We start from the raw sequence: 18,391 nt of genomic DNA, 5'->3' as shown, positions 1-18,391 counted from the left end.
AGACAGTCTCTTCAGCAAGTGGTGCTGGGAAAACCTGACAGCGACACGCAGAAAAATGAACCTGGACCACTTTCTTACACCAGACACAAAAATAAACTCAAAATGGATGAATGACCTAAATGTAAGACAGGAAGCCATCAAAATCCTAGAGGAGAAAGCAGGCAAAAACCTCTTTGATCTTGGCCACAGCAACTTCTTACTCAACACGTCTCCGGAGGCAAGGGAAACCAAAGCAAAAATGAACTACTGGGACCTCATCAAAATTAAAAGCTTCTGCACAGCGAAGGAAACAATCAGCAAAAATAAAAGGCAACTGACGGAATGGGAGAAGACATTTGCAAATGACATATCAGATAAAGGGTTAGTATCCAAAATCAAACTTATCAAACTCAACACCCAAAAAACAAATAATCCAGTGAAGAAATGGGCAAAAGACGTGAATAGACACTTCTCCAAAGAAGACATCCAGATGGCCAACTGACACATGAAAAAATGCTCAACATCACTCATCATCAGGGAAATAGAAATCAAAACCACAATGAGATACCACCTCACACCTGTCAGAATGGCTAACAATACCTCAGGCACCAACAGATGTTGGTGAGGATGCGGAGAAAGAGGACCTCTTTTGCATTGTTGGTGGAAATGCAAGCTGGTGCAGCCACTCTGGAAAACAGTATGGAGGTTCCTCAAAAAATTAAAAATAGAACTACCCTACGACCCAGCAATTATACTACTAGGTATTTATCCAGGGGATCCAGGTGTGCTGTTTCGAAGGGGCACATGCACCCCCATGTTTATAGCAGCACTATCCACAACAGCCAAAGTATGGAAAGAGCCCAGATGTCCATTGACGGATGGATGAATGGATAAAGAAGATGTGGTATATACACACAATGGAGTATTACTCGGCAACCAAAAAGAATGAAATCTCACCATTTGCAACTATGTGGATGGAACTGGAGGGTATTATGCTAAGTGAAATGAGTCAGTCAGAGAAAGACAAAAATCATATGACTTCATTCATACGAGGACTTTAAGAGACAAAACAGATGGGCATAAGGGAAGGGGAAAAAAATAACATAAAAACAGGGATGGGGACAAAACATAAGAGAATCTTAATATGGAGAACAAATGGAGGGTTCATGGAAGGGTTGTGGGAGAGGGATGGGCTAAATGGGTTAAGAGGCATTAAGGAATCTACTCCTAAAATCATTGTTGCACTATATGCTAACTAACTTGGATGTAAATTAAAAAAAAAAAAATGTTTCTGAGATATTCAGCTAAAATAAACGGCATGTGAGGAAGCTGGCATAGAAACAGTATTACATATTTGTGAAAACCATGTGTGAACAAATATAAACACTTCAAACACAGTTCCGAAACCTCAGAGCAGCACTGTCCAACAGAAATGTAATTGGAGCAGGGAATATACTTTTAAATTTTCTAATAGAGGGGCGCCTGGGTGGCTCAGTCGGTGAAGCGTCCGACTTCGGCTCAGGTCATGATCTCACGGTCCGTGAGTTTGAGCCCCACGTCGGGCTCTATGCTGACAGCTCAGAGCCTGGAGCCTGCTTCAGATTCTGCGTCTCCCTCTTTCTCTGACCCTCCCCCATTCGTGCTCTGTATCTCTCTGTCTCAAAAATAAATAAACATTAAAAAAAAAAAATTAAAAAAAAAATAGATAAATTTTCTAATAGAAACATTAAAGAAGGTAGGAGAAACAGGTGAAATTAGTTTTAACATATTTAAAATAACCCAATATACATAAAATATCATTTCAACATGTAACGTAAAAAAAGTTGCTGACACATTTTACGCAGTGTTGGCAGTGAATTTCGAAACCCCTGGCATCACACATTAAACAGTGCGCCTTCCACGTGCTTGGTAGAGATGTGGTAGTGGCTGTGCCACTCCGTAGCACAACCGTAGGGTCTACGGAGTACGTGGCAAGAATTCTCTTTTCGTTAAGAAACCGAGCTTTCCATGACATGCCAGAATGCGGAACGGACCAGGTAGGAATCGTTACTGGTTATATTTCCCAACATAATATATGTAGAATTGTATTACTTTTTGCAAAATTTCAAAATACCTTAACGTTTTAGTTTTTTTTTCAGTCATCTCTACCCCCAATGTGGGGCTTGAACTCAGAACCCCAAGATGAAAGTCACATGCTCTACTGACTTAACCACCCATGTGCCCCAAAACCTTAAAATTTTAGGAGAGATTAATTTATATACACCAAAATGCATAACTTCAAGGGTACAATTTGATTTGTTTGGATATATACATGTAACCACTAGCCCAATTAAGATACAGACATTTCTATCACCCCAGAAAGATCCTTCTAGTCCATTCTGCCCCACCACTGCTGCAATTTCTATCAACCTAAATTTGTTCTGCATAGTTTTTGCCTGGCATAGAATGGCATAAATGGAACCATACAGCATGTACTTTGCACTGCATGAGAAGAAAAACAACGGTTTTTAAAAAAATTTTAATGTTTATTTTTGAGAGAGAGAGAGAGAGAGAGAGAGATGCAGAGAGAGAGGCAGACACAGAATCGGAAGCAGGCTCCAGGCTCTGAGCTGTCAGCACAGAGCCCAAGGCAGAGCCTGAACCCACAAATCACAAGATCATGACTTCAGCTGAACACTTAACCAACTGAGCCACCCAGGCGCCACAGAAACACAGAATGTTTTGAGATTCATTCATATTGACTTAAGTATCAATAATTTGTTGTTGATGTTTTGAGAGGAGAGAGAGAGAAAAAGCGAGCGGGCGCGCAAGAGTGGGGGAGAGGGACAGAGGGAGAGAGAGAATCTCAAGCAGGTTCCATGCTCAGCACGGAGCCTGACGCAGAACTCAGTCCCACAGCCTTGGGATCATGACCTGAGCTGAAATCAAGAGGCAGACATGGGTGTCGGGGTGGCTCAGAAGGCTGAGCATCTGACTCTTGGTTTCGCCTCAGGTCATGATCTCCCGGGTCAGGAGATCAAGGCCCACACCGGACTCTGTGCTGCCGGCAGAGAGCCTGTGTGGAACTCTCTCTTTGCCCCTCCCCTGCTCGCGCACATGAGGGTTCTCTTTCTCTCTCAAAATAAATAGACTTTCAAAAATAAACACATAAAAAAAGAGTTCGATGCTTAACCACACGAGCCACCCAGACACCCCATTAATTTGTTGTTTTTTACAGCTGAGTAGTATAAAGTAGATTGCAACGTAGTTACCCATTCTCCTACTAATGGTTATCCGCACTATCCCTAGTTTTTGTCTGTCATGAGTAAAGCTGCTATTACTCATTGTGCAGATAAGCTTCTATTTCCCTTGGGTAAGTACCTAGAAGTAGAGTCACCTTTTATTTGAAAATGTTGTCACCGCATTCATTTAATTTAAGGCTGTACAACGTGTGTATGCTTTCTTAACTGAATCAAACGGATGGCTTTGCAGAGCTCTGACAGATTCAGGAACTGAACAATATTCTGACAGCATTCATCTGAGCTTCCCAATTCAACTGCCTCGTTAATTTCTGACACATTTTCCCGATTTGGGGCAAATCTGTTTTAACTGAGAGAATATTTTTCTGAAAACTATCTTAATTCTAATACAGAATCTCACAATTCTTTCAAAACATATCTGTCTGAAACTTGGTTAGAATGAGTATCTTTTGGAACCCATCTTCATTTATATAGAAATAAAAAAACAAGAAAGTACTCGAGAGGCTGTGAACCCATACTATAAGAAGCAGCCATTAGAACACTCATGATAATTTACTGCATATTAGTTATGCTGAAAATAGGAAATGAGGTTTTACATTGGTGTCTTGGGTATTACAGAGCACAAGGGGTCAAATAGAATAGTCCATAAAAACTAAAGTATACACTAGTCACACACTTTCCAATCACATAAAAGAATGCAGGTCAGAAGTGGATGAAATCTCTAAGAATTCCATGATCTTAACAGCAAACCAATGTGCTCAGTGCCCTTCCTTCCACAGAGGACAGCTGGCCCCTGCCACGGAACTGCCCTTTAACACGCCCAACTGCATTAGGAGCCTTTATAGCTTGGGAAATTACCCACAAATCTTTCACAACTCCTTCCCTGCACCATTTGTCTCCACATTACCATCACTACTATCCTGCACAGCAGTTCTTTTTATGAAATCTACCCTAAGGCTCCTTCCATCTTGTCCCACTTCCTTTCTCCCGTCTGCTCCATGAAAAAAAAGGTTAACAGATTCGCGCAAACCCATCTTTACCTCCCTTTATGATGACGGAATTCCCCATGGAGGCCCTCTGCCCCTTTCCACAAAGATAGGGAAGTAACGTTCTTTTCTCTAGAAATCACCAGTCCTCCCACCAGGACACGTGGAAAGCCAAGAGCTGTGCCACGAGAGGTACAAAACTCTGAGAGGAAGTAGAACACCCGCACGTACCCTTCTCTTTAATGCCACTTTAAGAATGCAAGATTAATTTACACAGCTCTGCAGCCGTTCGACCATTATGGAATAAAATACTTGTTAACCGCATGCATAAGACAACCCTAAGATTAATACAACACTCAAATAAATTTGTAAAAATTAAACCTAAAAACTGCTTAAATGCTCTCTTCATTAAAGATTCTCCTTAAGAACTGTGTCCAGTGATACTTAACTGCAGCATTATTTGTAACATCAAAGACTGAAAACACTATCAACAGCTAAAAAGAATGATACATGTCATATCCATAGAATGTAATTTTATGCCCCTATTATAAAGAGTGAAACAGAGGTTGGTCCCAACACAGAGCAATCTCTAAAGATACACTGTCAAGTGGGAAAAGCAGGGTACAGAACAAGATGGACACTAGACAAGTGTTATTGTGCAAAATGCCATAGGAATGCCTGGGTGGCTCGGTCGGTTAAGCGCTGGACTTCGGATTTTGGCTCAGACTGTGATCTCACAGGTCAGGAGAGCAAGAAGCCTGCCGGGGATTCTCCCTCTCTCTCTCTCTGCCCTCCTCAACTCATGTGCATGCATGCGAATGCACACACACTCACTCTCTCGAAATAAATGAAATAAAACTTAAAAAATCCCATATATCCATTTGCTGACATATGACTGAGAAATCTCACTGGAAGGACATAAAAGAAACCAGTCACTGGTCATCCCTCTGGAAGATCTTGGAAACAGAGGGCTGTGATGGGTCAAATTTTACTTTACACTATGTCATTTTTTTTTCTTTTTAATCCTTTACTTACCCCGATGTGGGGGCGTGAACTCATGACCCTGCGGATCAAGAGTCCACGTTCTTCCAAATAAGCCAGCCAGGCACCCCTACACCACATCACACTTTGTACTGAGATTTTTACCATACAAAATAACCTATGAAAACTAAATGAACCCTTAGATAAACATGAAATACAGGTGGCTCCATAGAGGCATCTCTAGAAGACAGTAAGCAGTAATACCGGGGGAAAACAGTGTATTTTCTGGCAATAAAGCACTTTCCCAAATATTGTCCTGGCTGAACATTACAATCCACCTCTTCCCTACCAGCTCACTTTATACCAAATACAGTTTAGCTTTACAGAACCTGCTTTGTTTTTACACATTTCTACTCAGGACAAAAATCTAGCACAGTGAGTTTTAGTTATACTGTTGGAATTTGACTGCTTTTAAAAATTCAATTTTAATGTATTCAACGGCAACCTTTTTCTGATATTTTGGTTTTGTTACAGTACTTTTATTTTCTTGCTATCTTATCACTACAAGAGAATTCAAGAAATTTTACTCTAAAGATTACTGAATAAAACAATTATCTTTGTCAAATTAAAACAAAACAAAACAAAACAAAAACCCCAAAACACTACTTTCAAAATGTACCTTAAATGACCAACTCCCCGTTTCTAACTAAATTTGAAATTTAAGATTTTCCTCTCTATAATCAGAGGATTAATTCTTCCCTCCTGATAATAATACCCCGGCCAGAGAGGGCATTACTGCATAGTGTGAATTTATGGTATACTTCAACAGAGTAAAGATATAAAGAGATAAAAAGTTGTCATTTAGGTGAACATGGTGCGTGGCACCCCGAGCTCAAGGACAGCAATGCCCTACTGTGAACACGCTGATCTGACAACCTATGATCAGAAAATGGCGTATCTTTATTTAAGTGGTGGGGGGGGGAGGGGAGGGGAGGGAGAAGAGAGAAAATGGCACATCCGGCTGGCCAATCTTCCTCCAAAAACACTAGATATGCAAGGAGGGGCATCACTAACATTAAGGAAATATCTTCCTTTCTTAAAGAGTTAGGAAAAAAACACATCCAGTAAGAAAATGAAAATCAGTTATTCCACCATTCAGGAATAACCACTACGAAGGTTTTGACACAGATCCTTCCCAGATTTTTTTTTTTTTTGCAAACAGACATATACATGTTATTTTATAAAAATGTAATTTTAAATGTTTACACATAAAATCTCAACATTCATAGTTCTGTTTCATGCTTTATTTTGAAAGTTAAATTAACTTAATCAAATGGACTACTACGAAAAATTAGACACAGGATAGATTCCTATACCTTGTTCATTTAGATAAAACAAAATTCTACATGAAACAAAAATTTAGATTGGTGGTTGTGGCAGTGCTAGAACACATGTGTGAATTATTTTCTGAACCTTGGAGGCAAGAAGGCCTTTCTACACATTACATGAAATGGATAAAAAGTAAGAGCAGTGATAAATCTGATACTTAAAAAATGAAATTCTGGGCGCACCTGGGTGGCTCAGTCGGTTAAGCATCTGACTTCAGCTCAGGTCACGATCTCATGGTTTGTGGGTTTGAGCCCTACGTCTGGCTCTGTGCCTCCCTCTCTCTCTGCCCCTCCCCAACCTGCACTCTCTCTAACAATAAAGAAACATTAAAAAAAAATTTAAAAAGGGGCACCTGGGTGGCTCAGTCGGTTGAGCGTCTGACTTTGGCTCAGGCCATTATCTCGTGGTTTGTGGGTTCGAGCCTTGAGTTGGGGCTCTGTGCTGACAGCCTGCTTCGGATTCTGTGTTGCCCTCTCTCTCCACCCTTGCCCTGCTCGTGCTCTTTCTCTTTCAAACATAAATAAACATTAAAAAAAATTTATAAAAAAAGATAATACATTCTGACTAGTAGGGTTTATCACAAGATTGAAAGACTGGTTTAACATTTGACATTCCACCAATACCATTCACAATATCAACAAAATAAAGATTAAAAATAACATGCAGTAGCTGCTATGCTAACTTTTGTTTACATACTTACTTTAAGTTTTCTAATTCCTGTTTTCTCAATGGAGAGGAAGGTGGAGCTGGAATGAACTTATCTCCATCATGGCTTTTACTGCTAAAATAAAGACAGACTCTTAATTATAAAGAGCAAACAAGCAATTAAATATAAAATTTGGTTGCCCGATCCCCACTCCCATGCAATTTTTTATGCCAAAAATGCAAAAGAGCCAAAACAACCAATGAAAAAATGCTTAGTAACTTGGTAACACCAATGTGTTAAAGCTATACTGTATTTCAGCTTCTTTTCTCCAATACACAATATTGCTTTTAAAAATATCTAATTGTTGGGGTGTCTGGGTGGCTCTTTCAGTTAGGTGTCCGACTTCAGCTCAGATCATGATCTCGTGGTTTCTGAGTTCGAGCCCCATGTCGGGCCCTGTGCTGACAACTCAGAGCCTGGAGCCTGCTTCGGATTCTGTGTCTCCCTTGCTCTCTGACCCTCCCCTGCTCATGGTCTGTCTCCGTCTCAAAAATAAAACATTAAAAAAAATTTTTTTTAAATTTCTAATTGTAAACAATATCTCTACAAAGGAGACCACTCTCGTATTTTCACACATTTCTTTCTTCTGATTGCTTTTTTCTTTTTTTGTATCAACTACAGTAAAAGATAACCTCTTGATGGAGGCGGAAAAAACCCCACAGTTTTGTTTCAAATTTTCTTTAATGAATGTATTTTTATAATAATCCAGAAAAAATGCTGGGAGGAAACACTTGAATTTAAAGGTGCTATGCGTAAAAATAACTTTATATATGATGCTGTTTTATGATTACTAGAAACTCTCTTAGTTTCTAGAGATTGGTATAACATTTATACAAAAAAACCTAGAAATTAATAGAAATATTCTAGAGGTTAGTGATTTACGGTATGTTAAGACAAAAGGCAAAGGATAAGAAGAAGTGAGAAGTTTTAGGATTTAAGTATTTACTTTAATAAAAGTAAAAACAAAGCCCTATCCCTGAGTGCGAAAGGATTTCTTTACAGCTGTATCTCCTGTCAATGAAAAGCTGTTTCTTTCCACTTTTCTCTTCCAAGGTTCTGTCCTCACTTGGCCTTCACTTTATTTCTCCCTTCCAGAAATACTTAACATTCATACTTTCCTTTCTTCTTATTCAAAACAGGGGATTTAGGAAATTCAGTCTGGAGATTTTAAGAATTCATCTGTAGGACAAAGGGGCTCACGAATGAAGTCCTGAGGGGCTTCACCAAAGGGGGTCCAAGGGATTAGAATACCTGCAAGTTTCACCGCTTTCGCTGCTCTCCGCGTTCCCACCTAATTGGTTACTATTTTTAGACCCATTTTCCTGCTTCGGATCTTGCTGTTCTTCCGGTAAGAGCAGCAAGGCATTTCGGAGACAGATGGCTGCAAACTCCATGCTGGCTACAGGAATGGCTGAAGACTGTCCATCGCTTGAAAGAGTAAAACCGAATTAGCCAAGTAAATAACATAAAGAGTAGTAAGACTTTTCTATTATCGGGAATAAAACCAATAGAATTATGAAAGAAAATGTGCCCTCTGACAGGGAAAATTTGAAAACAAGCCACTCCAAGAGAATGCTAAAGCACCCAAATCCTAAACGGTGCATATCAAGTGTAGGAAGCATGAATAATACCCAGTTGTATCTCCAGGAATGGGACTAGGGATGGAAAACAACTTGGAGGTGATCTGCAGTGCCCATGTTAACACAACAGAGGAGTTACAGACAAGGAAAATTGAAACAAGGGCCAGGACAAGTATAGTAAGAACTGGAAAGAAAGGTTACACCTGAGCCTTGTTTCCGTTGATCCTCGTTTTCGAAAATGCTTTGTTTTGTCTTATAATATTTTTTTTGTGATTTTATGTTATTTTATTTTATTTTTTTAAATTTATTACTTTTTTTTAACGTTTATTTATTATTGAGAGACAGAGCATGAGCAGGGAAGGGGCAGAGAGAGGAGGAGACACAGAATCCCAAGCAGGCTCCGAGCTGTCAGCACAGAGCCCGATGCGGGGCTTGAACCCACGAACCGTGAGATCATGACCTGAGTCAAAGTCGGACGCCCAACTGACTGAGCCACCCAGGTGTCCCTTTTTTGAGATTTTATATAACTTTCTATTGATACACCAAACTAAACTTTATTAGGGGGAAAAAAAAGTGAAAAGTAGTAATAATTTTGAAATTTTAAGTCTTTAAAAAATAAATCTGCAGTATAGTTGAAATAAATTAACACGAAAATAATGTGTGCCAGATACTATTTTAAAACTTTGGGGGGGCTCAGTTAAGCGTCTGACTCTTGATTTTGGCTCAGGTCACGGTCTCAGGGTTTGTGAGTTTGAGTTCCGTGTCGGGCTCCATGCTGGTAGTGTGGAGACTGCTTGGGATTTTGTCTCTCCCCCCTCTCTCAAAAATAAATAAACTTAAAAAAAAAAAAAAAAAACTTTGGAAAAACTTTTAAATGGTAGAGAACAATTTTATTTTTGGGGAAGGAAAAAAACAGCAAATTTTTTACAAAGCCTACTACTTTAAAAATAATAGCAACTCCAAATTGGAATCTTTTTTTTTTTGTAAACGTTTATTTATTTTTGAGACAGAGAGAGACAGAGCATGAGCGGGGGAGGGGAAGAAAGAGAGGGAGACACAGAATCTGAAACAGGCTCCAGGCTCTGAGCGGTCAGCACAGAGCCCGACGCGGGGCTCGAAGTCATGGACCGTGAGATCATGACCTGAGCTGAAGTTGGACGCTTAACCGACCGAGCCACCCAGGCGCCCCGGAATCTTTCTTTATATAAGATAAAGATGTTCATATTTAAAAGCTATTCAACTGAAGGTCCTGCATGTGACTGCTTTAAATTGCTTTGGTTACTTATGTATTTGTATTTTTTTCTCCTAATACTAAGAATCAGGTTTAGGGAAAATACCTAAATAAAAAGCAGCAATGATACACTATATAAAATTTTAAGAAACATCAAGATGCCCTCTTCTGGACATTCTGAATAATGGAACTGAATAGACTGGGTTCTCTGAGCCATCAACAGTCTCAGCACATACGTAACTAAACCGAAACCCTGTGTCAGATAATATAAACTATGGACTTATATATGAGGCTCTGGTTGTTGAAGTAGAAATAAAACCTAGTTGCAAAGTGGTTCCTCCTATGAAAAATCTTAAGCATATTTTTATACATAAATGACATTGAGAAATAATATCAAATATCTACGCTTTCTCTCTGCATAATACTTACTTATATACAGTATTCTGTATGGACTGCGATGCCAGAACTATTTTACGATGATAGCCTTGACCAACAATAGACTGTACAATTCCTTTCTTACTTGGAAGGCCTTTAGTTTCTTGTTCAGCAGTCTGCAAAAACACACATAATTTCCAATTAATCAATGCAACTGTAAGACAGGATGTGAAAAATGATCTAATATTTTTCGAAGTACTCCAAGGAAGTTCCTACGATCCACCAATGTGGAGTTTTGGTGATAAAGGAAATATGTTCAGTACCGAAGAAAAGGATGGTTAATTAGTACATGAAGCGGGAAGTCTGTCATATATGCTATATTTTAATACGAAGTCTGAGGTAATTCTAAGGAAAAAAGGCAATTCAAGAATGACTTAAGCATTTATTTAGAACGATCTAGTTAGAATATCCTACACCCCGGACACCATGCTGTATCAGAGTAAGGAAACAGGAGAGCCGCAAAAACTCAGAAAGGGAAGCCACTCTACTTCCTAGAACCCAGCGTGTCTTTCTTAATTGAAAGCATTAATTAAATTTTAACAACATATAAACTGGGACAAGCTACATGTTAACATTTACACAGGGACAATTCTTTCCTTCTAGAAAATCGAAATTCTAAAACCCTGTAAACATTAGACCGACAACAGTAAAAGCTACCTACACACACACAGTGTTGGGATGTCTCACGAACACAGCAGCATCACCTCACTACGAGAACTTAATGTGCCAGCGGCATTTATCTTCCCGTCATTCGAGGTCTCTGGGTTGCCTGCAGGTGGAATCCCACCCTGTCATTTTATAGAGTCACGCAGCTCTCACGTGCAGGAATAAACTGGAGGCGACCCATGAGAACTCGCAGAGCTAAACTCTGCCCTGCAAACAGTCCTTCTCTAAGTGCGTTTCTGTACTGTTACTCACTGCTCCTACTGGAACTTTACTGTAATTGTACTTCCAGCCATGACTTCTGATAAAACGGGGATTCACTGTATATTCATTTTAAAAAGAAAATATTACACAGTGCTTAAAAAATACAACAAAACTGCTCGGACTGGAAATTTTGTGTCGAGGGGGCAGCCAAGCAAGATCAATGAAAAGTAACAAAACGTGGATATTCTGAACCATTCTTGGAAGGCACTCCCATTCTGACTTCTTTTCCTATTCGTGGTGATAAATTTATGATTCATCCATACGTTCCTTCCCGATCCGTAAGGTCATACAAGATCACGCAAGCAAGATGTGGAAGTGCAACAGATGAAAACAAAGACGGAATGGAACTGTAAATCCACAGTAATAAACTTTCTTTTCTTTTCTTTAATTTTTGTTGATGTTTATTTATTTTTGAGAGAGAGCGAGTGAGCGAGCATGAGTGGGGAAGGGGCAGAGAGAGAGGGAGACACAGAATCTGAAGCAGGCTCCAGGCTCTGAGCCGTCAGCACAGAGCCCGACGTGGGGCTCAAACCCACGAACTGCGAGATCATGACCTGAGTTGAAGTCGGATGCTCAACCGACTGAGCCATCCAGGCACCCCTTAGCAGCCTTCTCTTAAATTGGTTACATACTCTCCCTATAGTAAAGTCTGTGGTTTTTTTTTAAATTAGCGGATCTTTTCTCATGTATCATACCCATCCAAGTAAGCGTAAGCCCTACTTCTGCCAAAAGCAGTCTGAAGCCATGTCCGTCAGATAAACAGGACATAAATGATCTCCTCAGCATCACCAATTTAACAATTAAGTTGGTTCTTTTTAAAAAAAATATTTTTTCTTAACTTTTATTGGAGAGAGAGAGAGAGAGAGAGAGAGAGAGAGAGAGAGAAGGGGCCAGTGGGGGAGAGAGAATCTTAAGCAGGCTCCACTAAGATCCCGTGATCCTGAGATTGTGACCTGAGCCCAAATCAAGAGTTGGACACTCAACTCACTGAGCCACCCAGGTGCCCCAAGTTGTTCTTTTTATTAAAAGATGAATTTATTTCTGAGGGTAGAAACTGCTTTCTTTAGCATTCCTTCTATCCCAACTCAATACATTTTATGGAATTTTATTTAGAGTTTATAATTTCTGCTTTTGGGATTTTACTCTCTGGTTTTATTAGAGAGTGTTTGGGGGTTGTCTTAACTGTCTTTTAGGGCACTTCAGCATCCTTTTAGAAGGAAGAGAGAGCACACAGACAGATAATTATTTTTGGCATATTTCCTATTTGTAGCACAAACTGAATATTCTGACATCCACCAAATTATGGCAATTAAGTCATCTCCACCATTTTTTAAAAATTAGAGATTTAGAACTTTGCAGAATGGGGCAGTGACTTCATAATAAAATCCACAGAATGAAGACAGTCTGAAAAGCACTACTTCTAAAAATAACAACTTTATTGTTTTAATTTATTCCTTTTAATGTTTATTTATTTTTGACAGAGAGAGAGAGAGAGAGAGAGAGAGAGAGAGTGAGTGAGTGTGTGGGGCAGGGGCAGAGAGTGAGGGAGACACAGAATCCAAAGTAGGCTCCTGGTTCTGAGCTGTCAGCACAGAGCCTGGCAGCGGCTCACCAACTGTGAGATCATGGCCCAGGCCGAAGTCGGAAGCTCAACCGACTGAGCCACCCAGGTGCCCCTAAAAATAAGTCATTTTAAAAGAAAATATTAAGCCTTACTGTATTTCTCTACTCCCTGGTTGATGTAATTCCCTGGTTTCCAATAACTGTCCAAATGAGAGGCTTCCAATACTTAAATTCATGAATGGATTAAAGAGAATAAACAATTCCTAGAGATTTTTGTTTTCAAAAGTACACATTCTGCCTAGAATTATTTGTCCATTAATTTAAGAATTACCAAACAAGAGGGGGGCCTGAGTGGCTCAGTGAGTTGAGTGTCCGACTTCGGCTGAGGTCCTGATCTCACTGTTCGTGAGTTCAAGTCCCACGTCAGGCCCTGTGCTGTCAGTGCAGAGCCCGCTTCAGAGCCTCCGTCTCCCTCTCTCTCTGCCCCTACCTTGCTAGCTCGCTCTCTCTCTCTCACAACGAAACAAATAAAAACATTTTAAAAATTAAAAAAAAAAAAAAAAGAATGCTCCAATAAGAAAGTTGTCTTTTAAAAGGCAAATTACAATCAAATAAATCCTTAAAGCCCTTTGAGGACGGCACGCTTCTCTTTCCCCAGGGGGATACAGATCATCAGCCACGTAAATACCACGTGTGAGAACCGCCAGGCAAACATCCTTCCGCACGCGGGCTGCGGCAGCGGTTCCTCGGCAAGTGGCGAGGGCAGCCGATGCCTCTCGGGTCGCCGACGGCAGGCACACCTCAGGTGCCAGGCCACCCAGTCTCCACACAGCCAAGGAGCACGGCACGGGCGGGGGGCGGGGAGGACACGGGTCTTACAGGCGTCTGGCGATTCTCATCCAAGCGGTCTTTCCCCCGCCCCCACTGACCGCTCCCCACTCCAGATTCCCAAGGCTTCCAGCAACCCCCACGTGCAGATCATCTAGGCGAGGACACCCACGTAAACCGGCCTCTTTGGCACAGTCACGGGGGACGCTCCTGTGGGAGAGGCAGTCCGACAGTCCGTTTACTGGATCGAAAGGAAAGCGACGTCGCACTCACGGGGTTACCGTCGGTCCTTTTCTACCCACCTGTGCAGGTGCCATTCTCACGGCCTCAGACGACACGGCCCCCGCCCCCAGCAGCCAGCGGACCACCGTCCCACCAGATTCGACCCTCTCAACGACTCCACCTCTTTAATATGACTGCTGACAGAGGCCGCGATGCTTCAAGAAGCAGAATGTCAACAAACGACTCTCAGAAACGAAATCTTTTGTCCAACTGTTAAAGGACGGACTACGTACATTCCCCGAGACTTAAAAAGGGAATGAGGTCTCGTATGTCTCCCGGCGTTTGCTGCTTTCTATGTAACGAGCTGGGGGACGGTTCAAAACGATGCCCAAGGGGCACTCACCCCCTTGTTTGCAGCAATGCAGCACTCGGCCAGCCGTAGCCAGAGGCGGGGATTTGCGTGATAAACCTGAACAGCTTCAATCAGACACTCAAAGGCGGCAAGAGGTCTTCCGATGTGAAGAAGCTGAATTCCACAGTTATACAGCAACTCGTACCTCTTGTTGGTTAGTAACGTACACATGGGTCTTCCTGAAAACTTTTTGCCTAGTGAGACAAATTAGGTTAAGAAAAAACTCATCAGGTGAAAAAAAGCAGTCACACTGAAAACATTTATCCCACGAACTACTTGAATGCTACCTCGTGTAATATCAGTGACCCCACTGTAAAGCTGTAACAGCTCTCTCCCAGTGATGATCGTCCCCCTCAACCCCACAAACATTCTCCAGAGTCATTTCAGTTGCCTGTGCTGGTGCAGCCAGACAGCAATCTTCCAGAAAGGCAAAGAAAAGAGACAGGACCCACGGACTCCTCTGTACCTTTTCCACCTTTTTAGAAGATTGCAGTTTTTTCTTTTATTTTTCAGAGAGAGAAAGTGTGAAAAGTGTGAGTGGGGTAGGGGCCGGGGCAGAGCGAGAGACAGACAGACAGACAGAAAGAAAGAAAGAAAGGAAAGGAAGAAAAGGAAGAAAAGAAAGAAAGAGAAAAAGAAAGAGGGAGAAAATCCCAAGCAGGCTCCATACTGTCACCACGGAGCCCAATTCAGGGCTCAAACCATGAACCGAGATGATGACGTGAGCCGAAGTCGGATGCTTAACCGACTGAGTCACTCAGGCCTGATTCCACTTTTTCTGTTTTTTTTTAAACTTTCAGTTTGGTTAACCATTTTATTGTCATGTGCTTTCTTACCCAGAAACATGCAGCTAATGTTAGGGGATTTAGCAACTTTTCTGTGAACATAAAAATTAATATACTATACCTACAAAGACTATGGTTCGCTAACTTTTTCAAAGTTTCAGTCTATAATAAATAAAGACTACTTATAATTTTGGATACATTTTTCATCAATTAGTTTTATATTTCAATAACGTAAATAACTGCTTGGTTTTAAGCATTCCAGGTGAAGGATTCATATCGTATGAATATTAAATAAAAGACTTCAGGAATTTGCTCAAAAAGATTGTTAGATACTACCAATAACCTCACATGTGAAACCTTGGAAATAACCTATAATAAAACTAGGTTAGGAGTGCCTGGCTGCCTCAGTTGGTAAAGCACGGGACTCTCTATCTCTGGGTCACAAGTTCAAGCACCACACTGAATGCAGAGCTTACTTGAAACAAAAACCAAAACAAAAAAACCCAGCTTAGCAGTTGAGAACTCCCACAATCTATTTTGCTTGATCACGTTACCATACGTGATTACTCATCTCTGTATCCATGAAAAAGTGAACGTAATTTAGGTTTCCTTGATAATTACTCCTACCACCCTGTTATTTGAAGTAGCAATATCTACTAATGCCCAGAGTCAAACCTGTTGGGAAGGGCCAATGTTAATTTTAGGTAGGCACATGAGGCATACATTTGGACCACTTGATCTCTAATCTACCTATTTATTTTTATTTTTTCTTTAAAAAAATTATTTTTTAAATTCCGGTGTACATCAGGTACGGTGTTATATTAGTTTCAGGTATAAATAGAGTGATTTGACAACTGCATACGTGCCTCAGTGCTCAGCTGCTCTCTAGTGTCACGCCCTCCTCAGGCGGTCAAATACGAACTGTCTTCCAGCAAAGAGCTCACCTGGATCAGTGCTGCCTGCACTGAGCTGTGCACAAACATTGTCGTTCTCCTGGAGGGCCTTTTTAAAGTAGAAAATTCCCAAATTGTGCTTGCTCATGGCAAAATGGATACAACCAAGATTATTCCAGAACATGCATCTCAAGCATTCACCTGAGAACACAGATAAATTTGTCCACAGATTTTACTGTTGATACATGCCACACAAGAGTCAGCCACGCAATCACATCCGCTAGGCCCTACAGAAAAGTTCACGAGGCATTTGAAATTTAAGAAACATCTGAGAATTTTGTAAGCTCCTTTCCTTTCACAATCTTTTCTTACAGGTGATAAACCAACTGTGCACATCAATTTTGTTAGCCTGTTTAGTCTTCGTTTCCGATTCAACTTTTAATAGTTATAGGCAAATGATACAATAACGCAAAGGACAAAAAATATGTATTAGTAACATCATATGCGTTACATCCACACAACAAACTACTATGTAGAAACTGGAAAGAACAAAGTATATGTGGAAACATTTAAAACAGAAATGTATTCAATGAATAGCAAGAATACATCAAACAGAACACATAAACTCCTGCTTTTGCTTGTTAAACTTTAAGTCTCTGCTGTTCATTTATATTTTTTAAATTTATTTTGAGAAAGTGCAGGCATGTCTGCGCACATGCATGCACAAGCAGGGAAGAGGCACAGAGGGAGAGAATCCAAAGCAGGCTCCGAGCTCTGCTTGATCCCACGACTGAGAGACGGTGACCCGAACTGAAGCCCAGAGTGGGATGTCCAGCCCAGCCGCCCAGGGGCCCCTCCGCTGTTTTTAGTTCCTATGTCTTTACACATCACTATGGCTCGGCCGGGTAAGTGTCCAACTCTTGATCTGAGCTCAGGTCACGATCCCAGGTTGTGGGATCAAGCCCCACGCTGGGTTTGTGCTGAGAGTGCGAGCCTGCTTGGGATTCTCTCTCGCTCTTTCTCCTCTGCTGTCACCTGCACGTCCACACCCACACACTCTGCCAAAATAAACATTTAAAAAAATGTATCACTATGGCTGAGCATCTTTCTCCTCATGCTTGTTAGGCATTTGTATCCTGTATTCTGCTTCTTTATGGTCTTTCCACTTTTTCACTTGGTTACAGATGTTGTTCCTACTGGTTAACCTGTTAGTATGCTACAGAAAACTTGGGTCATGTCTGTTTCAAATATTACCCACAATGTCATTGGGTCATCTGTCTTGTGACCTGGTTCAGTGTGTGTGTGTGTGTGTGTGTGTGTGTGTGTGTGTCTGTTATGTTTTTTTTCTTTTTAATTTTGTTAACGTTTATTTATTTTTGAGACAGAGAGAGACAGAGAATGAACGGGGGAGGGTCAGAGAGAGGGAGACACAGAATCCAAAACAGGCTCCAGGCTCTGAGCTGTCAGCACAGAGCCCGACGCGGGGCTTGAACTCATGGACCACGAGATCACGACCTGAGCTGAAGTCGGACGCTTAACCAACTGAGCCACCCAGGCGCCCCGTGTGTGTTATGTTTTTAATGTTTCACGTTTTTACGTGGTTAAATTTAGTCATCTTTTAAAAATTTTTACTTATCTTTAAAGACAGAGTGTGTGAGTGGGAGAAGGGCAGAGGGAGAGAAAGAATCTTTTTTTTCTTTTAATATATTTTTTTTAATGTTTATTTTCTTTTGAGAGACAGTGAGAGACAGAGGCACGAGCAGGGGAGGGATGGAGAGAGAGGGAGACAGAATCCGAAGCAGGCTCCAGGCTCTGAGCTGTCAGCACAGAGCCTGACACGGGGCTTGAACTCAGATGGCGAGATCATGGCCTGAGCCAAAGTCGGCCGCTCAACAGACTGAGCCTCCCAGGCGCCCCGAGAAAGAGAGAATCTGAAGCAGGCTCCAAGCCCAGTACGGAGCTCACCTTGGGGCTCCATCTCACCACCAGATCATGACCTGAGATGAAATCAAGAGTCAGATGTTTAACTGACTGAGCCACCCAGGCGCCTCTAGTCACCGTTTCTAAACTCTATGCTTCTTGGTTTGATCAAGTCTTCCCTACCACAAAATTAAAATACTCAAGTTGTTGTTGCTGTTGTTTTAGCTGCTTTTATAATTTTTACATTTTAATCCTTCATTTCTCTGGGGTTTGTTTTGGTGTAATGAAAGCAATCTAAGCTTCAGGATTCCTCTT

At 41.1% G+C, this 18,391-nt stretch overlaps 1 protein-coding gene across 7 annotated transcripts in view; it reads right to left on the bottom strand.

The window, feature by feature from the left end:
• Positions 1-18,391, bottom strand: part of CNOT10 (CCR4-NOT transcription complex subunit 10) — a 71,223-nt gene that overhangs the window by 17,992 nt on the left and 34,840 nt on the right. For 5 of the 7 annotated variants that reach the window (XM_042903825.1, XM_042903823.1, XM_042903824.1 and 2 more), the window contains 5 exons: positions 16,208-16,357; positions 14,470-14,672; positions 10,521-10,642; positions 8,532-8,708; positions 7,275-7,355 (listed from right to left, as the gene is read on the bottom strand). In XM_042903825.1, coding sequence (XP_042759759.1) covers positions 7,275-7,355; positions 8,532-8,708; positions 10,521-10,642; positions 14,470-14,672; positions 16,208-16,357 — 733 coding nt within the window. The remainder of the gene's footprint in view (positions 1-7,274; positions 7,356-8,531; positions 8,709-10,520; positions 10,643-14,469; positions 14,673-16,207; positions 16,358-18,391) is intronic. The other 2 variants (XM_042903819.1, XM_042903822.1) reach the window with 1 other exon arrangement.

This window comes from Panthera leo, chromosome C2, assembly GCF_018350215.1.
Source record: "Panthera leo isolate Ple1 chromosome C2, P.leo_Ple1_pat1.1, whole genome shotgun sequence".
Lineage (NCBI taxonomy): Eukaryota > Metazoa > Chordata > Mammalia > Carnivora > Felidae > Panthera > Panthera leo.
Note: the sequence above shows the minus strand (reverse complement) of the source record. Positions and strands in the feature narration are given on the sequence as shown.